Genomic DNA, 27,805 nt, shown 5'->3' with positions numbered 1-27,805 from the left:
TTTATATATATATATATATATATATATATATATACATATATATATATATATATATATATATATATATATATATATATATATATATATATATATATATATATATATATATATATATATATATATATATATATATATATATACATATATATATATATATATATACATATATATATATATATATACATATATATATATATATATATATATATATATATATATACATATATATATATATATATATACACACATTATATATTTATGGAGGTGTGTATATATATATATATATATATATATATATGTATATATATATATATAGATAAATATATAGATATATATATATATAGATATAGATATATATATATATATATATATATATATACACACACACACACACACACACACACACACACACACACACACACACACACATATATATGCACACAGCATATTTCCTCACCGGTACCTCAAAAAAAAGAGAGATTTTTTTATGAACCTTTGACATCAAATTGTAATAGGAGTGGAAGAACAAATGGCCACAGAAATATATATTTCAACTTTTTGCTAACAGACGTATATACTGCATCTCTTTGCCCATACCCACAAAAGTCATCCACCTGTATACAAGTCTAATACTTGTTAGGAAAGTGAAAAAAGTCATAATTTATTCAAGCTTATTGCTCCTAGACAAGTGTTTGCAACCTTCTGTTCACTCCTCTAGTTGTGAGAAAGATTTAAAAATGACATCACTATCCCAGCCCCAAATAAGGTTCATAGGTAGGTACTAGGCTATCTGCCCAAAGGCATTTATAAGCCTAGCTGGAATGTGTTTGCTTTTGCCGCCCCCTTAGATTAGTTCCCTGTGCCTCTGTCCAGCAGAGCCACTGAAGTGATCCCCCAGGGTAAACTTCCAGGTTCCCATCCACTCGCCAAAGTTTCTCTTGAAGAGCGTTCGTGAGGAGCTCTGCCTAATATAGATTGGAATAGTGTTCCAGAACATGGGAAGTCTCTAGGAAAGGAATCTATCCCTCAAGCATGTCCTATTTATTGTTGTGGTGAGGTTTAGATCCCTAGAGCATGTGGCTTAAGGGGGATATGGTTTTCTTTAGGTGGAGCGTGTCCATCAATTCTGGGTTGGACATGGCCTTGTATGTCAGGCAGAGATCACCTCTGATTAGGCAGTATGCAACCAAGTACAACTGGAGTTTCTTCAGTTGAGCTGCATAGGGCATATGTTTGAGGCCAGTGATCCTCTTGGTGAGGTACTTCTGTGGTCTTTCCAGCTGTTGCAGGTATCTTGTAAGGTAAATCCCAAAATAGGGCGTTGTACTCTATGATGGGTCTGATGAGTGATGCGTAGAGGGGCACAATGATCTCTTTTGATCTGGATGCAAACCCTTGTGTGATTAGGTGGGCCACACAGGATTTTCTAACCACTTTGGCAATATAATTATCAAAGGAGAGATTACTATCTACTTGGGTCCCCAGATCCCTTATTCCATCTTCAGTATTTAGGGGGCTATCACCTATGTGGTAATTTGAGGGTACTTTGTTTTTTCCAAAGGGGATGACTATGCACTTTTTGGCATTTAGCTTGAAGCCATGGTTTTGACACCAGGTATCTGTCTCAGTGAGACCCTTTTGGAGGATGACTGTGTCAGCTGGAGAGTCAATTATATCCCCTAGTTTGCAGTCATCTGCGAACTTGGTCAGCTATATTCCTCCTGTGCTTGCCTGTACTTCTGAGAAGTATATGCTGAACATGGTGGGGTCCTAGGACTGAGCCCTAGGGAATGCCACTTGTAACTGGTTTAGAGTCAGACCTAGCTCCTGTAACCCTTACGATGTGGGTTCTGTCCGTGAGCCAGTTGGCAACCCATCTCATGACGTAGGGGTTTATGTTCAGACTGGTGAGCTTGTCTATAGCATCAGAATGGGGAATTGTGTTGAAGGCCTTTGTGAGGTCTAGGTAGGCTGTATGGACCACCTTTCCCTCATCTATAGCCTTGGTAACTTGTCTCAAAGTAGTCCACCGGGTTTAGGAGGCATGATCTGCCCTTAAAGCCGAACTGGATAGGGTCCAGTGTGTTTGAATGTTCTCAAGGTCTTTGTTAATGAGATCCATAGCCTTGCAGACCAAGCTAGTCAGGCTTATAGGGCAATAGTTCCCGGGGTCTGTTGTGGCTCCACCTTTGTGGAGCAGAATCACCATTGCTGTGCGCCACTATGGGCACGTAGCCTGTGGAGGGGCAGAGTTTGAACAGTGTGTTTAGGTGAGGAGTTAGTTCATCTTTGAGCTCATGTAGGTGACAGCCTGGGACACTGTCCAGTCCCATTGATGCTGTGTTTTTTGGCTTTGAAGAGGGCTGTTTTAATCTGAGTGTCTGGGATTTCAGGGGCAATACATTCTTCTGGTACAGTTATGGGCCCCTTTTGGGGGTGAGAGGGGGGGTGAAATTTGCACTAAACCCGTCTGCCAGGATGTTGGTGAGAACAGTCAGTTCAGTGTATTTTGTGCCATTCTGCACTAACTCCGAGCAGATCTGGAAATTGCCAGTTAGATTCTTGATATAGCTAAAGAATGCCTTGTGGTTATTTTTGGAGTCCTTGGCCATTTTTCTTTTGAAGCTAGCCTTGGATGATTTTATGAGGGACTCTAGTTTCTTGCCGATACTGATCAGGGAGGTCTTCCCCCTTGGGATTTTACTCTTTTGCTGTACTAGTTTCCTCTTTCTATTGTACAGCTTGTTTATGGCAGGGGTCCCCCAGACTGGTTTCCTTTTCTTGGAGGAGTAGGTCTTGGTTTTGCTTGGGATAGCAAGATCCATGCATTCTTGTAAGTGCCCACAGAGTGCATTAGTGAAGGATTTTGCAGCTTGGGCAGCGTTATCCTTTAGCATGGGAGATTTGAAACTTTCCACCTCGGTCAAAAGTAATGTGAAGTTTGCTTTTGAAAAGTTTCATGGTGGTTTCTTTGACCAGGGGTGGGGGCGGAATGTGGATATCCAGAGTGATTAGTTTATGGTCAGATCTAGCCAGCGAGGGGTTGACCTCCAGTGTGGAACACCAGTCGCCCATGTTGGTGATGACCAGGTCCAATATGTTGTCACCTCTGGTGGGGGTGTTGACCAGTTGATCCAGGGTGTTTGAGTTTATAAATTCTAGGAAATGTTGGGCAAGGGAGTTAGTACTGGAGTAGTTCTCCCAGTTAATGTTTGAGTAATTGAAATCACCCAATATCAGGGTGTTTGGTAGGACCTTTGTTTCCCAGTGTTTCCAGAAATGCAGAATGGGGGTCCTGGGACATGATGGGTGATCTGTAACAAGCTACAATTTGAATTGCAGTTCTTCCCATTGTTAGTTGCACGTGGATGATCTCTGAAGCATCGTGCTACACCACTAACCTGGAGGTGTGGGTATCCTTGATGAATATGGATACGCCCCTGCTTTTTGTATTTTGGTCCGGGTTATGTGGCCAAAATGTATGGTAGGAGTTGTAGCCTGGTAGTGCTGAGGTGCTCTCTGGAGCCTTAAACCAGGTTTCTGTTACTGCACATATATCAATTTTCTTCATACTGAGGAGTGCCTCGAGTGCATGCATTTTGAGGTTTAGACTTCTGGCATTGTGTAGCATTACCCTCAGTTTTTTGTTACTTGTGCTGTGGGTTTATCTTTTGAGCCTTGCCTAAAAAAGACAATATGGGGCTGACACGAGCCTTGGCCAGTATTCAAAAGCCTAAGGGTAACAGGTGCAAGCAGTCTCTAGTGAAGCAGCATGGCTTGTCGAGCATGTCATCCCAGGCTGACAAGACACTGGATCCCCTTTGAATGACACCAGCAGCTTAGCCAATTGTTGAAATTGATAATTTTTTTCTTTTAAACCGTGGTATTCTTGATGAGGGCAGGAAGCTACTCATGGTCAGGGTCATACCGGCCTGGGTTACGTGATCAGAGAGCTCTTCCATGTCTCTTTTCATGTAGTCCAGGGAGGTATGGCTCAGGTCATTCACACCAACATGGACAATGATAGAGTCATATCTGTACTTGTTCTGGAGTGACCCGAGTACTTGTGTTATGTGACAGATCCTGGCACCCAACAGGCAGCTAACAGTAACCTTCTCCTTGTTCAGCCTAGTGAGTGGGACGTCAGTGTGCCTTACTATAGAGTCACCCATTACTAGTGTGTTGGGTATGTTATTTTGCCTTAAGGGCTGTGATTGCATGGCACACTGGTTTTGTGAAGTATGTGTTTCATGGTTTGTGTTGGGGGATGGAAGTTGCTTGGATGTCTGCTTTGGAGGTCTCTGTTGCTTTTGCAGATTTTTATTTAGAGCCTCAGAGTATGTTTTTGTGTATTTGTGTGTGTTTATTTTCTGGTGTTGGTTTCATAGGTCTATGTGAGACTGGTGGTGTGATGCAAGTAATTCCTTTCTCCTCTGGACTGTCTGGTCCAGTCTTGGGTTGAGAGAGATTAGCCTCCAGTTTGGCTGTATAATTGCATCTCTCGCATGTATTAGTGTTTGGTGGTAGCAGGAGAGGGTGTCTGTGTACACGAGGCAGTTGTAACATTGCCTCAAAATGCCCAGATTCACCAGTTGGACCAGAGAGTACACCTGAAACTGCCCTTTGGACATGCCTGGATAGGTACAGTGAGCTGTTTTACTGATTGGCTGGTAAGGTCGAATAGAGAGCCTGGTCCTTCTCTACAGTATGGGGGGGGTCTTGTGCTAAGATTTATTAGTGCTTGCTATGAGTGAGCAAGTGCCGGGCTGAGAAAAAAAGGGAAAAATTTAAGAGTAGACTTTGTGGAGTCGGTAATAGTTATACCCTAGCTAACCGTGCAAATGCGGGTTTTATAGCAGGGAAATGAAAGATAGAAATTAGCCCAAAATGGCCAACTAACTACTAATTTCTGGGCTGAAACCACTTCTCCAGGGACAGATAGGCTGCTCAAAGTTCCCCTCTCTCACAGTTGAACAGAGAAACTTCCTTCCATCCAAGCAATGTATGGGCAAACACAGAAACTTTTAACACAGCCCTGAATTAAGCACTAACCTGAAAACTGGACTATACTAACTTAGAAAGGCAGGAAAACAAGTATTTTTTTTTTCAGAAAATAAAGCAGATACAATCAGAAAAACTTTAAATGCACAAAAGTGGCTATTACACTTGAATGTGTACCCTACAACAGTTACACAGGTAATTTAAACACAAAAATTACTTCGTTAAAGTGCAGGCAGTAAAATAAGTACAATATATAGCTGAAACAAGCTTTTTAAATCACAGAAACAATAAAAAAATCAACGTTTTAGGTGGAATTAGTTAAAGGCAGCAAGAAAATGCAGAAAAATGATAATCACTCTCTCTTTTGTCTCTCTGCTGCTGTAGAACTCTACAGGACACCAGGCAGGAACTTGCTGAGCTGTATACAAGGTATAGTGATTTCTGTGGGCACCTTGAACAGGGCCAGTGTAACCTAGCTTAGGCCCAGGACAGAGGTTGAGAATGAGACCGCATTACTAAGTTTGTGTCAAAATCCCCTTATAAAGGCTGGGTGTCTGGGAACCTGGTGGTGGCCAGAAATTCAGTTTAGATGTTCTGTGATGCATAACTGTTTTATTGCTAGCCAGAAGAGTTGTGTGTGAACACCCACAAAATGGTACGTCTAGAGATAAAATTGATACTTTTTTACAAATGCACACACATACTGATGCTGCCTTTCCCAACAAATGAGGCCTATCACAAGATACACACAAGCCACAGTTACCTGCATGCAAACTGGAGGAATTCCATTTCATCTGAGGTTTGGAAGAAACCAGAGCACCTTGATAAAGCCCACATAGAAAGAGGACATGCAGCTAAGACCTTGGAGAAGGAAGTGCTGTGAGGTAGCAAAACTCAACTCGCCTCACTGTGCCAGTGGTCAGCAGACATCACACATCCTGCCCACAATGTCAAAGCTGGTCACTTATTTTGTAGCATGCTCATGGTTTGACTGATAGAAAGTAAAAAAAACATAGCCAACTAGTTACTTCTAAATGTAATGCAACACTTCAATACACACAGCCACTTTGATCCAGAAACAGCCCCTGTACTCATTCATTATGACTAATTATGACTAATTTGTGCACACTTCGGATGGCTTTAAAAACAATGGTCACAGTAAAGCACTCGTATGCATCTGAATTCAGTCCTAGGCCTACTGCTATCCATATTGATGGACTACATTAGCAAATGGGTTAGATAGGACAGATCTACAAAGCTGCTGTATTCAGATGATGTGGCAAATGAGCAGTTTCTGAACAAGAGCTTCAGAAAATAGGAGAAAAGAATGCAAAATTGAAGGCATGCAGGATGAAACGAGTACAGACAAGACGGTTATGGCAGCAAATGGGGGGAAAATCAGAAAAACTCTATAGCTAGAAGGGAAAATATTAGCTCACGTTAACAGCTTCAGGTATCGGGGATGGGTGGAAGTTGAAAAAGGGGTCCAATTAGACAATCATTGGAAGAAAACAAGAAAGTACAAGATGTACTGCAAGTAAAAGGAAAGAAGGGGTGGCTGACGAATTGCGTTTGGCTCAAATGCCACAGGTGGTGGTGAGAATGAAAAAAGCCTTCCATAGTCTGTGGGTGATGCTGCAATATAGACAGCTGCAATGCTATGGAGAGGGGGACCAAAACAAAATGACCAGGATGTCACTAAACTTTCAAAAAGATTGTATTAAAATATGCTAGTGTCGAGGTCTGTAGTCCAGGCAAAATGCTGTTAAGCAAAGCGGAGGGGAATTTAACAATTAGAAATAGATTAGAAGGTAAGCCGTTGCTAGCTGCTGATAAAATTCTAGGGCAGAATTGTTGTGGGTAATATACACATTTTCAGGGATTAATCTGATTTTGGTAATTTGTTACTTGCCTTTAAGTATGCAAAATTGGTAAAGCACGGTTGTTCTCACAAAGTTTAATGAAAAAGGTTTAGCACAATTTATCAGCATATTAGTAGTTTTCTTCTTTTCACAATGTCTTGGCTTACCCTCAGCATGTTTAGAGAACCACAACATGATTCAGAGTTGTATACAGTCCACTCCTCAGACGGCTAGTGATAGAAAGTATACTTCTGACAGCTGAAACAGGGGAAGAATTGTTGATTCACCTATGTTGCCATGATGCCTAGCTCAAAATGTTTCTCATTCCTCCTACAATGATAAGGCCTCAAAGAGGCAGCCCTAGAACTATTCTAGAAAAAGTAATAAAACAAGACTTGACTAAAACTGCTGTAGAATGAATATGCTTGGACCTGGCATTCTTAAACACAGGAATGAAATCTTGGATATGCAACTCCCATTTGAGAGCATGTGGCTATCAAGAGAATACTATTCAAATTATCTGTGGATTTCAGTCAAAACAAACATGCTGGATTACAGCCTTTCAAAATCTGTTGTAAACTGGCAAGAAAAGTATGGGTAAATACAAATGTCAGATTTAATCACAAAAGAAATGTACCTTTGTGTAAAACAATTTAGAAGTCCAATTATTTTTAAAAAATGCTAAACAGGCAACTGCATATATTTAATGCACGCTTAGTTGAGAGTGCAGTTTGCTGTAGCTCACACATTGCTGAACAAAGCAAACCTCTCTCTAGCTTGTGGTGTACCCCAACCACCACACAACACTTCCCATTAACTATCACTTCTCTTTTGACCAATTGGCCAGTTAGTTCTGTCCATAGGATAGGGAGGTGACCAGCTTGTTCATTTCTCTGTCGAGGACAGCCTAGCAAGAGGTAGTCACCCAGACGGCCATCAAGATTTTTGCTCTGTCCTAAACAATGATCCTGCATTGCAGTTGAAGGCTTTGCCATACAGTGTTCCACCAATGGCATATGCTGCTTGGCCTGTGTCCTCTTTCACAGCCTGATTGTTGCTGGAGCTGGTCTAATACTGATATTGCTGGTTATCAGTATAGCAGTGAGGTAACAGAGCTCTATTTTTTATTGCAGGATAAGCATATGAAAGTTTTAGTGATAGACTTGAAGTTATTTCTGAAGTGGTTAGGGTTGTGGCTTGTTATAAAACCCCAAATATGGATAGTACTAAGCATGACATTTGTGAAATATCTTGGTAACGGTTTAGATTATGGTAATATTCTGCTGCTGGGGGACTTAAATCACCTAGATATAAATTGGGGGGCTAGCACTTGTACCAATTCCTTCACTCAATTTATAGATATTGTACACTTTTAGGATTTAAAGTAGATGGTCAAAGAAAATGCTCCATATAATAGAATAGTGTTAATTTTTTATGTGGAAATTGACATGCCACTAGAAAGATGGAATCACAACTCTTAGTTTTATATTAGAAAAGTCCAAATCCAGTCACAAAATTAAGAGATGCCGTAGTTATATTAAAACTGATTATCAGGCTATAAAGAAGTTAAGTAAGGTTAATTGGACAGAAGCATACAAGCAGAATTTAGAGTATGTTTAAACTATATTAGAAAATATTCTAAAAGAACTAATTTCAATAGTGTATGCGTAGAGAACCAAAAAGTTACCTTATTAGAGGAGTGCATCTTTTTAAAAATGTATGAGAGAAAAATATATTCAAAAACTTTAAATGTTATCCATGTTAACAAAACAAAGCTTAATAGGATAGGTATCTGCAAATTAAGATAATAGCTTGATTGCATAATTCCTTTTGTCATCTAACAACCAATGTTAGCAATAAAAAAGCTTATAGGAATGTAAATTCATTCAGAAAAGTAAATAAATACTGTTAGCTTTACCATTCACACACAATTATATTGTGGGTTCTATTAGTATAGCTAAAAGTCTTACACATTTTTCGTTATTTGCTCTAATAACTAATTTAACTGAATTGCTGGATTTTGATGCATCTGGTACTGAATGCACTGTTATCACTTCTGATTTGGTGATTAAATTATTCAAGTCGTCATCTAAGACCACTTCTATGGGACCAGACAACATTCTTTTGGTGATGATTCTTAGCTTGCAGGATAAGCAATGTTCATTATTGCCAGGTTTATAAGTTTAACTGTCTTAGAAAATTCATTGTTCCCATTTCTTAGAAAATGTCTAGCATTACATAGATATACAAAAAGAGCAACTGGGATGGAATAATTATAGACCTGTTAGCTTGACTTCTATTATTGGGAAGTGTTTTGAGAGATGCCTTACTAAAATTATAGAATTGGACATTTATAATAAACAATTATATATTAGCCAGCATGGCGTCATGAAAGGAGATCTACCAAAACAAACTTGATTATGTTTTATGATTTGGTAACATCAGTGGTTGATTTAGGAGAGAAGTGCTAGTTATATACCTAGATTTAACAAAAGCTTTGATGTACTACCATTTTCCAAGATTCGTGATGCATTAAGAATGATTGCAGCCCTTATTTGATTAATTGGATTGTGAACTGGATAGCTGTTAAGAAATAATCAGTAGTTATTGGTCATTGTAGCTCTTACACTGTCTTGTGTCCCTCAAGGATTAGTTTTGGGACTACTGTTATTCAACTTTTTTCTACTTTTCCTAATATCAAAATTTGTCGGTATAAAATATGCTGATGACTGCAAGCTTGTCTTTATAAGATTCAAATAATTGTTGTAATTTTATTGTTGTTAAAAGTCTCTAATTGGGCAGAAATTACAGGATACAGTTTAATATAAATTATGTTAACACTTTTTAAGAAAACAGATTTCATGTGAGCCATTACTAATTCAAGGCACAGAGTTAGTGGAGGTGCATACATATGGCTTGGGTGTTTATTTCTTCAATTTTTTCATTTTCTTAACAAGCAGATTTATTGGTCTTGAACGCTAATAAACAGCTTGAAACACTAATGATAAAGGTTATATTAAGAGTTAATCTACATTTGGTATATTTATATACAGCATTTGTTAGACCTATTTTGAAGTACAATAATGTCTTTATTAATACCACTACTTGGTTGAAAAGGTTAGAATCAGTACCAAAAAGATTTAACAAAAACATTGAAATTTTATCCAATTTATGTTATAAAGATGGATGTAAAAAGTTATTTACTATCTGTTATTGAAATTGATTCTGGCATATAAGGCTTTTAATGGCATGTCCTATGAATTTAGATATTAATGACTGCACAAAAAGTCATACATTCAAATTGTGGTGAACACTGGAAGGTGAACATATGAGCTATAGCTACTTTGCTATGTCTTCCTGAGGAAAATGCTTTCAGATGTGATAGCCTTAGTGAGGCAATAGCAAAGGTATTATGAGACTTCATTCAGCCTTTGCATGGTGTGTAATAAACAAATGAAACCCAACCAACTACACAAAAAATGCCACTCATTTATTAAAACTGAATTAAAATAAAAAAGTGACAGAGTGCTTTCACCTTAGCTATTCAACAGACTTCAGAGTAAGGAGCTACCATAATATATGAACTGAAATACGAATCTGTTAGAATACAGCACTAAGATTCAAACTTCTGGAAAAAAGCTTCAGCAAAATTACAGCATCCACAACATCCAATTTAAAGCTTAAAATGAAATTAAAATACAAACAAGCAGATATTTTAACAGCAGTTGAATTATAAATTTTAAGAGAATTAATAATGATATAGTCAAACTGTGTCCCAATGACAAGTGCACTTTATCTCTTATTCCTACTCCTGCCACGAAAGTTCATGTAACTTTCCCTTCATTGGGTTTTCGGATTGGCAACAAGTGCATAACTCATCTCATTGCAGTGACTGCCAGCCTCTCCAATCTTCGAATGAGGGGATGATCTAACCCCCCCTCCCAGTCTATGGTCATCACCTGTCAGAGGAAAATCCCACTTTGGACAGTTGTGTCCTGTGAAAAAACTTTAACGGCAAACGCCCTGAGATTTTAAGACAAAATACATTTCTTAAGTATTCTTTAATAGTTGCATAAAACAGTTTACCTTTATATGTGCGTTCTGCACATGGGCGAACACCATAAGCTCGAAAAGACGTTTGCTAAGTTCCTAAAAAATCAAAAGAAAAATGATTCAAATGTGCAATGAGCAAATGCACACTGACATTCGCTCATTGCAGATTCGGCATTTTGGGTGCAGATTGCACTATAGTGGGGATCGGGAAATGGACCCTTTCTCCACTGTAGTGCAATCTCAAAGTTAGTATATTAAAGTAGGGGGGTGGGGGTGGTGCAGGGGGGCTTGCCTCCTTATATTACAATTTGTATTTGACTTTTTTTTTTTGAAAATCAGCGAATCTGCTTTTTGATTTGCTAATTTTCAACCAGAAACAGTCTCGGTTTTGTGTTTCGTGCTTTGAATTCACTCATATGAGCGATCGCACTTGTGATCTTTGGGTATGTAAGGGTAAACTGCATAAATGAGTTATTTTGTATCTGAAACACAAATATTATATGAAATAGCATACGCAATGCAAATCCTACAAAAAATAAGCTTTTATTTTGGCAAAAAAGTGAAGTTCTATCCTTTGCACTGGCCATGGGTATGTTTTGTCCTTCAAAATCTCACATTTCTACAAAAAAAATCCCACTTTGTGCATTTGAAAAGGTGGGAATCCTACCCCGGTTTCAGTCATGCTCAGTCTCCTCCATCATTACTTCCACATTACTCAAATGAATCAGCTCTAAAAAGTAGTCACTGCTCAGGAACTGGGTAAGCCATCCCTTGATCATATTCAGCATTGTCCCTTTCAAGTTTACAAGATTTATGTGTCTTGTTAACTTTAATAATGTTATCAGCCTTACTAAAAATATGCTTATACTGTTCATTTACAGTTGAAATGAAGTTGGCTTTTAAGGGTCCATTCAAAGCCTTAATTTTATTATCCAACATATCAGTTTTATGCTCGTTCTCCATTATTGTCATGTATTTTTAAATACATTTATCCATATTCTAAATAAATTTTATATATATATATATATATATATATATATATATATATATGTATATGTATGTGTGTGTGTGTATATATAAATAAAGCCATACTTTTTTATATACTGTTTATATGAAATACGTTTTCTTTGTACCACTCATCACCATGAAATTACGTTGACGTGATGACATTAATTTATGCCTATTCCTGACCTTTGATTGGTTGGTAGATTAGTATTTAAGTTTGTATATTATGGTAGCTCCTTACTCTGATGAAGCTTGTTGAATAGTTAAGATAAAAAGTGCTCAATCATTTATTTATGTTTTTATTTTAATTCAGTTTTATTAAACGACCAACAGTGTTTGTGTAGGTAGTCTGCATCCATTTTGTCTTTATTTTTCGCTTTTGTGTTGTGTTTTTCCAGTTACTTTGCATGATTCATTTTAAAGTAGCAAACTAGAGCAGAAATGTCACAGAGTGGAAGAAATTATCAAGTTATCCTTTTTACTATGTGAAATTATGGGGATAATCCCCTAGGGCTGGAAATATACTCGAGGAAAGGAAACATTATATTTAGGCTGTAGTTGTCCTTTGATAGCTTTACTTATAGTTAAAGCCAGACATTTAATCCTCCAGCAATGGTGCTGTTCTATGTACAGATTTTCTCATTCTACAGATGCCCATCCATACTATTCAGAGTATTCATAGGAACCATACTTGTATTCCTTAACCGCAGGGGAAAGCTGAACTTCAAAAAACTCTCAATAAATGTTATACTTGTTGACACCATTTTTGTTACAGGACACCTAAAAAGCTACCAGACAAATGTGATAGTGGTATTTCATCCTACCAGTGAACAGGTTGGTACATTTGGTCACTTGATTTTCTGTGTGCAGAGATTTAGATGGCATGGTCAGTGACTTGTTAGTAATAGGACAAAAATGGAATTTTAAATGGATTGTAGACAGTCTGACTGGCTATTCAGCGCCAATTTACTGACTTTTACTAGATCAGATCTCATTGTAAACAAATGACAATCAAAGCCTGCAGGTTAGCAGCAGATGGAGTGGCAGCATACTAGAAGCATGTGAAGAAATATGCTATTGTCACTTCATACTTTGAGTGACAAATGTAGCACCACCACCAAACTTATGTGGAGGATGCTAGTTAATTTAATTTCTCTAAGTTTAAGATCCAGTGACAAGTGAACAAGTATCTTGTGATGTCATCTCCTCACATAAGTTAATGACATTTGTTTCCATCTTGTGCAGTCGCATCCTGCTGATGCAGCATCTTGTAGGATAGAACAACATACCCAAATATGTATTTCTGCCTCCTGTCAAAGTAGAATCTTGATGACAAAAATGGAAGGACTCAGAGCTCGAGTACCATTCTTTGTAACAATTGGCATTATAAGTGGATGAAAACACTGGTACTTCCCTGGTACTTCCCTAAAATCAGTTTAGCCATATTATACATTATTATTGATACCGAGCACGTGTGTGGATTGACTGGAATTTGCCTAGCCAGGAGAATGGCAGGACTACAGCCATTGTGATCATTAGCTGGCATTTTAATTGAGACTTGAAAGATTTCACCTGAGGTATTTGTTTACAGTTAAGTGAGATGGAATTCCCGATTTTAGAGATATAGGAGGAATAATCAACTGCAGAGTTTTGATTTAGTTATCTACTGAGAAAGAGGTCTGGTGAACAGTGTTGAAGGATGTGAGCTAGGCTCTGCCATTTTTTAATTTGTGAATAAGATTGTGTGGCATGTATCTGAGTCAGTCAGTGAGCAAGACCATTCTAGGCATTGTAGTTGCACTGCTTTAGTGCTACACAATGTTGAGATGTGTGTGCCATGTCAGCAATGATGGCTACTTTTGTTGTAGCATTGCTCAAGTAGATTTGACTAGGTTACCTGAAGACAATGAAAATAGGGCTACATAGAGGAAGGTTTATTATAGTCCGTCAGTAATGCCAGGCAGAGTTGCATATTATTTCTTCAGAAAATGCATGCTAGTGCAAGACAATGTTCTCTTGCTTCCCAGATGAATTAGAGTAGTATTTATAAATAGTCCCTAATTTTAGGCCTTTGTCCTCCGTTACTATTCTTTGCTCAAGATTTCTGGACAAAGTGAAATTGAAACTATGCAAAAATTATAAATTTAAAACAAAACTTGAGCTATAGGAGGACATCTTTTAAAATCGAAGTAGGGGGTTAGGTTTGGCATAATGGTTAATATGCTTGCCTTACACACACAAGGTGCAGGGTTTGATTCTCAAATGGAATAATTGGCTAGGCTTAAAATGGCTGACAAGGGCAGTTAGCCTAGTAGTATTCTATAAACTGTAAGATTTTATTTTTATATATATAAACTGAAGTGCTAAGGTAATGCTCTCCACACCAGGTAACCACATTCTTTCTAATATCACGTCTCTGCATGTAGAGTACTACAGACATGACTTTTTGGATGATCTCAAAATGATCCCTCATTTTTGACTACTATTGCATTTTTAAGAAAAAAACATGTCCCGCTTGCATGGAAGTATGCTTTCTGGCCTCCTGCAAAACCAGAACCACATCATCAGAGAATTAGCACCAATCATCCAAAGTGTTAAGTGAAGGGCTGGCAAGTGATGGTGAAAGAAAGATCCCTTGTCCTGTGTGAAAAGATCCATCCTGTGAGGTAACTTGCAAGGACTGCCTCTGGCCAGATGAAACAGAAAAGAGAACCCAGTACTGTCTGGGCTAAAAGGGAGTTACCATCAAGATTTTGGGCCTGTCCCACATGATCTTGCACAGGATATTTGGCAGTAGAGGAAGAGGAGACTAGGCATTTAGAAACACCCCCTTCCAAGAAAGGCATGGTGTCCACTTTCCAAGCAAGAGAACTTGGCAGTCGAACAGAACTGGGTAATTTGTCTGTTCAAAGGGAAGGCCAAAGAGATCTACTTGGAATACCCCACCAATGTACAATACCCAGAAAAACCTCCTTGTGAAACATCCATTTGTGGGGCTTTATACTGGACCTGCTCAGACAGTACCACAATATTGTGCTCTGAAGGATGTAAACTGCCTGAAGAACCAAGTGATGGCAGACTGCAAAATCTGAAGCCTGAAGAGCCAGCCTACAAAGGAGATAAGATTTTGTACCCACCTTGTTTGCTGATGTAGCATGACTGATACGGTCTGTAAATACCTTTAGAGGACCTGGAGCCCAAAGAGAGTGAAAGGCATGAAGAGCTAAAAGTTCAGCTGTCATCTCCTTGATGTTGATGTGCACTGTTGTTGATGGGACCAAAGACCCTGGACTTTGAGGTTGCTGGAGGAGGCTGTCTAACCTTTTGTTGAAAGCATCTGTATGCAGCTCCTGAGAAGGGAGAAGAACCTGAAAAGGCATTGCTGGATTCAAGGAAATCTTGTGAATCCACCGGAAGAGCTCAAGTCTGAGAAAAGGCAAGAGAGGAACCAGATACCCCACAGGATGGCAGTGCTGGATCCAAACAGTCTTGATATACCACTGAAATGTCCTCACGTGGGGTTTGGCAAAGTGAACCATGGGAATGATGGATGACATGTACCCCAGATCTCGGAGAAATTCCCTTGCAGGAAGGACTAGAAGAGACAGAAGGGACTGGAAAAGATCAGTCAAAGTAAGGGCATTGGGAGGTGAGATGCAAGCCAACAATGGAATAGTCTGAATCCTGCAACCCAGGAACACTTGATCCTGAAACAGGAGCTGCTGAGGTGGAGGCTTAAATCAAAAGCTCATCCAAATAAGGGAATATTTGAATTCCCTGAAGTCTGCAGAAGGCTACCACACGTAGCAGACATTTGGTAAAGACCCTCAGAGCTATAGGAAGACTAAAAATCACAGAGAGTACTGAGGACAGAAGAAACAGAAAAATGTAAAAACTTCCTAAAGAGAGGGTGAATAGGAATGTGGAGGTAAGCATGCTTCAAATCCAGGGATACCAAAAAATCTTGAGAAAGAAACAGAGGGAAAAGCATCTGAAGAGACAACATCCTGGAAGAGGGATCCTTGAGAAGTGTTGAAAGGGCAGATCTAGAATGGGCCTCCATGACCCCCTCTTTCCTGGGAAAGGAAAACTTTCTGGAATAAAAACTTGTTCCCTTCTAAGACAAAGGGACAGGATGGATGGTTCCCTGCACCACCAGATCCCCAAGAACTAAAGGAAAATATAGGAGCTAACAAGGAGGTGATCAAGAAAGGCCCAAAAATGGAGAAAGGGACTTCCAAACCATAAAATAACCATTCTGGATAATGGAAAGCATCCAAGTGTCCATGGTTATCTGTTGCCAAACCAGAAAAGAAGTCAACCTGTGGGATAGAGGAATCTGTCAAAGAGGTAGGAGTGCCTAAATTTTAAAATAAGAACTCCAAAACTGCTATGACCTTCAAACAAAACCAGAACATTAGGCAGGGCGATACATCAAAAACAAGACTGAAAGTGCTGAACAGAAGTGGATTTTACTTCTGAAAGCATTTTTAGAACCAGGTTTGAATGAAAAACTGTCTTCTGAAACATGTTCTGAAATCACGCCTACTGAAACACTAGTAGGGGCTTGGTATATGCAAATAATTTGATTGGCAGGATCAAGAAACCTTTTTGTACCACCAATTATAACATCAAGTTAGGGGCTTGGCTTTTTTTGCATGTTTTATTTGGTCAAGTGTGTAAAAGGACTTTAAAATCATGATTTTCTTCTTACTCTGGATTGGTTTTGTTGTATTTTAAAAGTGTTCCTGTTTTGTTGTATTTAAACCAGTCTGATGAAGCAGTATTAACTGCAAAAGCACTCACTTTTTGTTATTAAAGCAGTCTTTATTTGAAAGTTGTGGCAGTTTTGGAGTTCTTATTTTAAAGTTTGCTTGTTGCCTGTTGTACTTCAGACTCTAGTCTGTTTTCTCTTGGTAGAGATGCAGATTTGTTGGGAAAGGATGCTTTTGACCCTTAGAACCCTGAGAAAGCTTGTCCAGAAAAGCTCTCCTGGAATCCTTCTTGCCCCTAAAGAGGCTGAGGCTACCTATGAACAAAGGAAGGCTTAGAAGGATTGCCTTTCCTGTTCCTATGTTTCAGATGAATTAAGATCAGTTGCAAAGGGTCTTAAACAATTCAGCAGCAGCAGTGCCAAAAGAGATTCTGGCTGTGTAAGTGGGAGTCTAATAAATTGGGCTTGATGCCTTCAGGCAGAGCCTAGAGGCACAACCTAGAATACCTCCTCATTCCAGATCCAGATGCAGCTGCCCTAGAGGAGGCAGCAGCAGCATTATAACTGCATTTAATAGAATAATGAGCCATCTGAGAAGGAGATCTCAAATGGGAAATGGCAGATGTTTTACCCTCCAAATCTAGCATATCAGACAGAATGCACACAAATTAGGAAAGAAGAGCAAGGACATACCTAGTCATACAGGTCTGGTAATTAATAGTTCTGAAAGCTAAGGTAGTAGAGGTATATACTTTACCATATATATGCATGACAAGAAGGTAAAATCTTAGAAGAGGATAGCAACTTGGAAGGTTGATCAGTGGCTATAGAAAACAGCAAGATCAGAAGGAAGTGCTTTTATACAAAAGCGTTTGAGCTTTGAAAACTTTATAGTACCTGTCTGCTTTTTAGGGGCAGAAGGCTGAGAATCTGGGGCCTCAGAAGCTGCAGTGAAAACTATTCAAAAGGGCATCCAACACTGGAAGGACTGCAAAATTCTACAAGTAATCTATTTACAAGAATCCATAGTACCTTTTTTTTTTTGAATGTCAGAAACCTTGGAACAGTCCCAATTAGTGTTCCATCATACAAACTACCATATCCCCAAAGGGCAATTCTTCCATAGGAGAGTCAGGAGAAAAAGTGTATACTCCTCCTCAGACCGTATGGAAAAAGAGAGTGGATCTCAGAAGGGCAAGCCGATAACTCCTCACCAGAGTCCAACTCTTCATTCAGAGGAATCAGAGTCCCTAGGATGTTTGGAAGGAGTGGAAGGCCAGGGAACAAAATAGGAACAGATAGCCATTAAGATAGTTAAGAGCCATAAGAGCAATGAAAAGCCCCAGAGTGAAATCTGGCCATTCTTTGTGGGCACCCTTAGTCTTCCACTTCTTTTTCAAAGGAGCATCAGCTTTAACAAATCTAGGAGGTTTAGACTCCTGCCTTGATTTAGTGAGGGTACCAGGCACCTCTGCCCTAACAAGTGTTTGGCAGATTCCCCTAGGCCACTCTACAATCGGTCATGCTTCCCCTCTCCAAAGTACCTCAGATGTAGGCACAGTCTCAGTGGATGTGTGGGTATATAGCTCTGTTGGCCTGTAAGTGGGTTGTAGCAGAGGAAGCAGAAAGGACTGTCCTCAGGTTCTTCATCCAATCCAATGGAGAAGTCTAGTGGAAGCTGGACAGCAGCAGGAGCAGTACACTACATTTTTTTTTATTTCTTCTTAAGCAGTAGTTGAATCTGAGAGGGCAGATTCAACCAGGTTTCCCTATATGTCAATGCCATTTTTAGCATTAATTTTAGTAAGGAATATTTTAGATGACTAAGTTATGTTTGCATTTGTTCATGTTTTATTGTTGATCCTTTATCAATTCCCAAATATTTATACACTCCCTCTTGCTCGAGATTGTTTATATCATGTTCCTGTCCTAAATTGACATTTTCTTGGAGTTGCAGCTTTCTGCTTTAAAAGTTGCTTTTGCACATTTATCAAGACCAAAGGACATTCTTGTAGTATCTGAAAAAGTTTTGATCACTTGCTGTTGTGCTTTCAGTTCCTCATCTGATGGGCTATAGTTTTAAATAATCTACAAAAAGATGATGAGAAAAGTCTTTACACTGTTATTTTCTGGGAGCCAAACTGTAGCCATGACCTAATCTGCTAAGTAGACAGCTTAATGGGTTAAGGACAAGACAAAAGAACAGCAGTGGCAGAGTCACCCTGGAAAATCCCCTTTGAATTTTTATCCCAGGAATAATTTATCCTTCATCATGGCTTAACTGCAAAGTGGTTTGCCACAGTTTCATGGTCACTGTAATGTAATCGATAAGTGTAGGGTATAGCTTTTAGATTTTTAAGCACCCTTATCCATGTATGTCAAATGCTTTTTTTGTAGTCTATCCATGCCATACAGTTTCTTCACCTTTTTACAGTTCTCCATTATGACTTTAACAAATGATCCTTTGTTCCATATGACTTTCTTTTGCTACCCTTTTGTTCTCTATTGCCATGATGGAGTGTTTTTCTAAGTGACTATAAACTCTGCCGGCATCAATTCAGTGTATAGTTCATGCGTCATCATAAGGCAAGCTATTGGAACATAGTTTAAGATAGCTTACAGGTTCACTCTTAAGTAGGAGCAGTGTTTTTCCTGTTCTTAACCAGTTTGGTGTCTGTTGAGGGTGTGCATACAAATGGTTCTTACTCATGGCTAAATCTTCATGTAAAAATGTTAATACTTTTAGCCAGAAGTTAGGTTCTGCATCTGGGCCTGGGGTTTTCCAGTAGGAGCTTTTCTTAATCTCTCTGGCCGTTACTTCATCCCAGTTCATATCCTGTACATTTGAACTTTTTATTCTTTTTACTTCTTCTATCCATTTAGCATTTATATTTTCCAAAATGCATCTATTGCTTCTTTTTTGGTGGTGTTTGAATTCCTTTTGCCTCGTTTCCCAGTTCTTTATAAAACTTTGTCATCAATAATTATTTTGTACTTTTCCTTTATATTTATCTGTATATCTTCCAAGTTTTTTTTTGTCTGTGCCAATATATTTGATTAGCAATTATATAGTAAGTAATAGAGATTAGTAATTATATATTAAGATATTAGCAATGTTGAGTTCTCCATAAGCAACTAAAACTAGGAGATAACATATTGTAAATCAATTTGTTATACTTCTCAACTATAGCAAGCATCATCTGCTCTCTCGGAGCCTTATTCTACGTTTCTCTGCTTTTACTCTGATAATAAATCTATCACAGGAATCCTAAACTTAGGAATATCTTCTAAAATTTAATATTATATTGTAGAGAACGAATGTATCCTGTTAATATGCATGTCAAAGTCTCTTCTATGGAAATTGTATGTCAAAAGTCTGTCCTTAAAACTAGGTCTTGTAAAAAATTGTTCTCTTGGAGCTTTTCTCCCCAGGCCTCCACTGAAAATGGACTTGTAATCCAGTTTGACTCTCCCGGGCAACCAATGTAAAATAAAATATTTCCAATAGTGCACAGCAGATCTTGATCTGTTGTGATATTGCACATTGCTTTTATCACGTCTATCTTTCAATAGTTTTGTTGATCTGTTCCCTCTTCTATACTGTGCTAGCGTGACACCTCATCTTAATTACTTTATAGTTTTCTCTACGCAATACTTTCACAATGGCATGTGATTTCTTCCCTACCTTTCCCTTACTGCCCTGCGTTTTTGTGGTAAGACCAGTTTTATAAACAGTCCTACTACTGTTTTATTTTGTTTTATCAAACAAAACTTTTGGGTTTTATTGCCTTTCTATAGTCTGTTTCTTTCATTGATCTTAATATGTCTGCCCATCTCTATTAAATCAAGCAACTCTTCTCTTAAGAGATAATTTTCTTCTAAATTGAGGGCACATTCTTTGCTCTCCATTTCCTGCAGGCATTCTATAGAAAGTTCCACAGCACCTTCCTGTGCCACATTTTCTTCAGTTTCATCCTGCGTCATCCATTGCTCTTTCATATGGGAACTCACTGGCCTATCACTTGACAACACTGACTGTGTCAGAGTTGCCACAGTTTCCTGTTCCTTCCCTTGCTGTGCAACTCCAACTGAACTTTTGTACTGGTTCCCTAGGGAAGGCTCCAAAGTATCTTCATATGGCAACTGATCAGATGTTTCCCACTCCACTTTATAGGATCAATGTGATGGATTCCTTATAGATACTGCAAGGATAATTCTAGCCACCACCTTCTTACTGCAGACTGTACTGTATGCTGCTGCTATCCCAACAAACAAAATACTCAAAGAAACTTGCCTCCTGCTACAATAAAATAGCCAAATTTGCTATAAGTGTCCTCATAGGATCCACCATTGTCTTAGGTTTATAGGTGTGTACTAGGCTAATGGCCCTGGAGCCTTTACAAGCCTAGCCCATAGGATTACCCTGGCATTGTGCCACCAGACGTTAGTTCCCAGTGCCTTTGTTGAATAAAGCCACTGGAGTGATCCCTGGGGTGACTTTTCTATTTCCCATCCACTCATCAAGATTTCTCTTGAAGAGGGCCATTGAGGTGCTCTGCTTGACATGTATGGGAAGTCTATTCCATAGCATGGGCAGTCTGAGATATAAACCTGTCACTCCAGTATGTTCTGTTGATTATGGTAATGCGGTTGAGTTCTCTGGAGTGTGTGGTGCAAGGGATTGGGATTTCATCAGATGTAGCATTTCTAACAGAGCTGGGTCAGACAAGGCTTTGTAAGTCAAGCAGAGATTGTTCTCTATGTAGGCAATATGAGACAGAGTAGTTGGAGTTTTTTTAGTCTGTCCATATAGGACAAATGTTTAGGGCCTAGGATTCTCTTTGTGAGATACTTTTGCGGCCTCCCCAGTTGTTGCAGGTGTTTAGTGAGGTACATGCCAAATGGGACACTGTACTCAATGATTGGCCTAATGAGGGAAGAGTAGAGGGAGACAATGACCTCTTTCTTCCTGGATGCAAAACCCTTTGTAATGAGATGTGCCACATAGGACTTTCTGACCACAGTGGCAAGATGGTGGTCAAAAGAGAGGTTGCTGTCAACCTGTGTTCCCAGATCTCTTACAACACACCTTCTGTGTTCAGTGGACTACCATTGATGTGGTAATTAAAGGGAAACGGGGTTTTCCCAAAGGGGATGACGAGACATTTTTTGGCATTGAGCTTAAGGCCATGATTCTGACACCAGTCATTGGTCTCATTGAGGCCTTTCTGTAGGAGGTCAACATCACTTGGGGAGTTAATAGCTCCCAACTTGCAATCATCCCTTCATGTTGGCCTGGACTTCAGGGAAGTAGATAAAACAGGAGAGGACCCAGAACCAAACCCTATGGGACTCCACTCATGACTGGTCGGCACACTGTGGGTTTTACCTGTGAGCCAGTTTGCAACCCACCTAGTGATATAGGGGTTGATGCCTAGCTTAGTGCATTTTTTTATGATTCCTGAGTGGGGAATGGTATCAAAGGCCTTGGCCAGATCAAAGTAGGCTGTATGATCCACCTTGCCTTCATCCACAGCTCTGATGACTGACTCAAAGTCGACCAAGTTGAGCAGGCATGATCTATCCTTCACAAAACCAAACTGTGTGGGATCCAGAGATTGGAGATTCCCTATATCCTGGTTTATTAGGTCCATGATGATGTGTTCCATAGCTTTGCATATCAGACTAATCAGGCTAATTGGGCGATAGTTCCCAGGGTCTGTAGTCACTCCTCCTTTGTGGAGAGGAATGACTGTAGCAGTGTGCCATTCAGTAGGGACAAAGCCTGAGGTGAGGCTGTGATTGAACAGGGTACACAGGTGAGGTGGCCAGTTCACTCTGTAGTTCATGTAGAACACAGCCAGGGATATTGTCAGGTCCCATAGAAGCTGTATTCTTGGCCTTGGACAGTGTTGTTTTAACCTGTGCAACAGTAATACTGGGTGCCTGGCAATCTACTGGCATTGTGACTGGTCCTGGGGGGGGGGGTAAAGTTGGCACTGTCGGCCAGTATATTGGCAATATCTGTTGGCTTGGTATAGGAGTTACGATTGTGCAGTAGCTCAGAGCAAATCTGGGTGTTGCCATGGAGATTCTTTACATAACTCTAGAAGGCCTTGTGATTGTCTTATCTGCTGCCATTCTGTTTTCATAGCTAGAGGATTTGATGAGGTATCTCAACTTTTTGTTGAGGCTGATAAGGGAGTTTTTTCCAGTCTTGGGACTTCACCTTATTTCGCATCAGTTTCCTCCTTCTGTTGAAGGGTTTGTTTATGGCAGGGGACCACCAGATTGGCTTCCTTTTTTGTATGACAGCGTCTTGGCTCTATTGGGTATGGCAAGATCCATGCATTTGTGTACGTGTTTGTACAGTGCACTGGTGTAGGATTCGGCTGTCATGCAACTTATCTCCATTTGCATGGGTGCAGTGAAGTTAGCCACCTCTGTTTTTAGGAGCCCAAAGTTAGCTTTGGAGAAGCTTTTCATGGTGGTTACCTTTGCGAGGTGGTGGGAGGGATGTGGATTTTCAAGGTGATTAGTTTGTGGTCAGATCTTACCAGGGAGGAATTGACTATTGGTGTAGAGCAATGGTTTCCCATGTTTGTAATGACCAGGTCAAGGATGTTGCTATCTCTAGTGGGGGTAAAAACGAGCTGATCCAGGGCATTGGAATTAATGAATTCCAGGAAATGTTGGGCAAGTGTATTGGTACAGGAGTAGTTTTCCCAGTTAATGGAGGAATAGTTGAAGTCACCCAGTATGAGAGAGTTAGGTTGGACATTAAATATTCTCTAGGGTACTTAGGAACATGGAGCGCAAGTCTTGGGACATGGAGCGCGAGCCTTGGGACATGGTTGGGAACCTATAGCAGGCTATGACCCAAATTGCTGTCTTACCCAATGTTAGCTGCACCTGAAGCATCTCAGATGCGTTATGTTGGGCTACCAGTCTGGAGGTGTGCACATCCTTTATGAATATGGAAAAAAAAAACCTTTGGAGCTTTGGTCTAAGTTCTGGGGCCTGAAAGGTGTGGAATGAGTTATAGCCTGGTAGCATAGGGGTGCTTTCTGCTGACTTGAACCCAGTCCCTGTTAGGGCACAAATGTCGATGTTCTCCATTTTAAGGAGTGCTTCGAGTGAGTGCATTTTGAGATTTAGACTTCTAGCATTGAGCAGCATGATCCTCAGATTGCATTTGTTTGTAGCTCTTATGGTGGTAATTTGGTCTATAGAACACCACCTAAAAAAGGCACTATAGGGGTGGCAAGAGCCTTGGCCAGTATCCGGAAGCCCAGGTGTGACAGAAGCAGGCCATCTCTCGCAAAGCAACGAGGTCTGTCAATCATGTCAACCCAGGCAGACATATACTGGATCCCCTTAGACGGACACCAGAAACGTAGCCAATTGTTGAAATCAATCATTTTTCTGCTTGTACTGTGGTATCATTCTGGGTGATGGTAGGATGTTGCTCAAGGCTAGGGTCATACCCACCTGGGCTACATAATCCGAGAGCTCCTCCAGGTCTCTTTTCATGTAGTCCAGGGAGGTACATCTCAGGTCACTTGCACCCACATGTGCAATGACAGAGTCATATTTGTTAAACAAAAAAGAAGAGCCAGCACCTTGGGAGTGTGAATATTTATTGAAAAAAAACAGACCAGTTTCAGCAAGTTGCTTTCATCAGTGTATATAAAACAAGGCAGTGAAAGACTGCAATATATACTCTAAAGAAAAATGACATTTCCTGACTAATGAATATTCAGTCTGAATCTGAACCATAAAAATAAAATACAATCAAGATGAAAAAAATACAAACAAAAATTGATTTCTTTATTTGTTCCTAAATTGAACTAAACCTATAAGATATTGTTATTCCATAAATAATATCAAGACTCATGAAGAGAAAGGAGATGTTAAGACCCTAAAGTTTGTCATTTAATCCAAGTGGGAATAAACCCCCTAATTTCACAATCCATTTCCTTTCCTTCATGTTTAATATACCATGCCACCCAGTTTTAAATGATCTATTGCCCGATATTTTGTCAATGACTGTAAAAGTAAATTTAGCCATATGATGAACAAGTGAATGTCTATATAAAGCGTTGATAGCCCTTGCATTTCTGAGGTCTCCTAGATGTTCGGACATTCTACACCTAAATTGTCTAGAAGTTTGCCCCACATAAAAGGCTTGACAAGTACAGGTGGCCGGATAATATAATTCAGTCCATTCCGTTTTTCTATAGAGTATATATTGCAGTCTTTCACTGCCTTGTTTTATATACCACTGATGAAAGCAACATGCTGAAACCGGTCTTTTTTTTTTTTTCAATAAATATTCACGCTCCCAAGGTGCTGGCTCTTCTTTTTTTGTTTATCATAATTTGCTTGGCCTGTGCACCTACCGTACTTGCTAGCCTGTTCTTTTGACTAGAGTCATATTTGTACCTGTTGTTGAGGGACCTGAGTGCATGCATTATGTGGTGGATCCTAGCGCCTGACAGGCAGCTGACTGTTAATTTCTCCTTATTCATCCTATTGAGTGGGACATCAGTGTGCCGCACTATCGAGTCACCTATGATTAGTGTGTTGGGCATGCTGTTTTTGCCTTAGGAGCTTTGGTTGAGTGGCACACTGTTTAGGAGAGTTGTGTCTCGTGACTGGTGTTGTGGTGGCAAAGTGCATTTCTGCCTTGGAGGTTTCTGCTGTATGGGTAAATTTTTATTGAGAGCCTCAGCAAATTTGGGTGAGTGGTTTGTTTTTTTATGTAAAGGCATTGCTGATGTGTGTTCTGGAGGGCTGTGTGTTCCATGTGGTGTGGTGCAAGTGTTGACCTTCTCCTCTTGACCAGCTATTCCAGTCTTGGCTGGAGTGTGTGTGGCTTCCAATTTGGATATATAAATGCATTTCTTGCAAGTCTGAGTGTTGAAAGACAAGAGGAGAGGGTTTTCAGTGTACATGAGGCAGTTGCTAAATTGCCTCAGGATTTCCAAGATCACCAGGTTAGCTTAGCTTAAAGCAATTAAACTGGCTTGAATTGCACAACTTTCCAACATAGTCACGACTAACTATGGCACAGAAACTCATTAGTCATTCAGAAAAATGCCCTGCATCATATTACTACCCTACTGTCCAGCAATAGACCACCATTCGAGTAAAATTCTTAAAACTTACAAAAAGGTCAAATAATGTTACTCCCAGTACACTGCAAAACTCTGGATTAGTAACCCCATACAAATAAAAATCTATCAAACTCAGTAGTTTTAAATGACTGCTTAAAACATCTTTAACAATCCTGGTCCTGAACACACAAGGTTGTGCCTGTGTTCTCTGTACAATACTCTCTACTCTCCTTAAACATAATATTCTCAGTCTTACTGAAATGACATTTTTATATGTAGCTGCCTGCATGATCCTATAAGTTGCACATGTGCTCTCTCTTTAGTAACTTCCACCTCTGTAAAATCTTTGAATGCATAAATGTAACTACTGTTTGTGTACAAATGTAAATAGAAATGTAACTACTCTGTGTTTGGACTGGAACCTAGTATAATGCAGTAATCAAATGGAGCTTTTCTCCTCGGGCCTCCACTGAAAATGGGTATTACCCAGTCAGACATTCCTGGTAAACATAAATAAATAAATGTAATGCATTTGCTTTGTATGTGTAAAATCACTTTGCTATCTTCGGCACAGATTCCCTGGTTTACCTCATTTGCACCAAAACTACTCCCACTGGTGAAAAATGTTTAAAATTGCATTTTTTTTACCACTACCTACTTTTTAATATGGTTCAGTCCTTAAAACTGATGCACTTGGATCAAGCAAAGCCTCCAACATAGTAAAAATAAAACTCACCAACAACAGTTAGAGTCAAAAAGATGGTAAGACACTTGAAATCCAAGGAGATACCACTGTTGAGCTTGGAAACCGCATTGAGTATAACCACTAGCAGCAGGATGGCATGAGAGAAGCTGGGGGTCTGCAAGAACGTCATTACTAGGGCTGCCACCATAAGGTAACCAATGTGTAGGACACATGTGTAAATGGCAGACAAGCTTATGCCTGTAACACATTAGAAAAGAAAAAGGGTATCAGAATACTTTTTGTATGTGTGCCATTTACAAGTGCTGTACTTTACAAACACCAAAATTCACCTTTGAAAAATATATTAAAATAAGATATAGACAACTTAGTAATGCAACAACTCATTACACAGATTAAGCTTTACTTTCAGGTCCCCACATTTTATACCATACTGAAAACTTGCACCGAGAAAATGCTTAAACTCAAATGCTGTTGCATTATGCCCAACTTAACCTGACATACTAGAAAGGCCGTTATCATTAAAGTATTATAACACATAATGCATGCAAGTCTGGGCATCAAAATTCAGGTTAGACACCAACATACTACAACTTAAGGCTGATACGATTTGCATGATTGTACCCATTTCTCTCTAATCATTTTGAGCAGCACTACCTCTCTCATAAGAAAATTGGGTTGGTCCCTTTTACTACTGAACCCTCCTAGATAAATACTGACTTTGCTTCCTTCCTTCCATCTCAGGCTCACAAATGTGGAATCAAAGTATGTGCTTTTATTTACCCTGCTCCTAACAGCAAGGTACCCTTACCACTTAGAGTTCAGCCTATGGACGAACAAAGGGAAAAAAGCATTAGCAAATTAGATTTCTAAACTGTACACAGAAACAAACTTTAGAAGCAAGTCAGACATGGCAGTATCTTATTAAAATAACTGCTTTAGAGATCAGGCTAAGGGTTGATGACTGCCATGTAATTTGTCTACAAGAATGTACAGTTGCTCACAAATATGCAGAGTATTGCAAGTGCATCAGTAAAGGGCTTACTGGGCTATGCACATGCAGCCTTAACAGGCAGCCAAAAGTCGCAGTTGTGGGGACACGACAGGAATTGACTGAAAAGTATTCTGTTATATGGACAGAGCCTCTCAGCTAAATAAAAGATGAGGGGGTCTTACTAGTAGGGAGAGAAAATGAGGGGGTACAAAGTCTTACTGTCAGCTTAGCAGGCTACTTTAATTCTGCCCATAACAGGACAATACCAGTCTCAGAGAGCATTTAAAAAAATATATAAATATATATATATATATATATATATATATATATATATATATATATATATATATATAT

At 39.4% G+C, this 27,805-nt stretch overlaps 1 protein-coding gene across 1 annotated transcript in view; it reads right to left on the bottom strand.

Annotated features, from left to right (window-relative positions):
- LOC122797766 (protein brambleberry-like) overlaps positions 1 to 27,805 on the bottom strand; it is a 439,351-nt gene that overhangs the window by 238,391 nt on the left and 173,155 nt on the right. The window contains exon 6 of the mRNA XM_044066288.1: positions 26,491 to 26,697. Coding sequence (XP_043922223.1) covers positions 26,491 to 26,697 — 207 coding nt within the window. The remainder of the gene's footprint in view (positions 1 to 26,490; positions 26,698 to 27,805) is intronic.

The sequence above is a fragment of the Protopterus annectens genome, chromosome 3.part1, assembly GCF_019279795.1.
Source record: "Protopterus annectens isolate FY-2018-M chromosome 3.part1, PAN1.0, whole genome shotgun sequence".
Lineage (NCBI taxonomy): Eukaryota > Metazoa > Chordata > Ceratodontiformes > Protopteridae > Protopterus > Protopterus annectens.
This window is presented reverse-complemented; position numbering and strand designations above follow the sequence as displayed.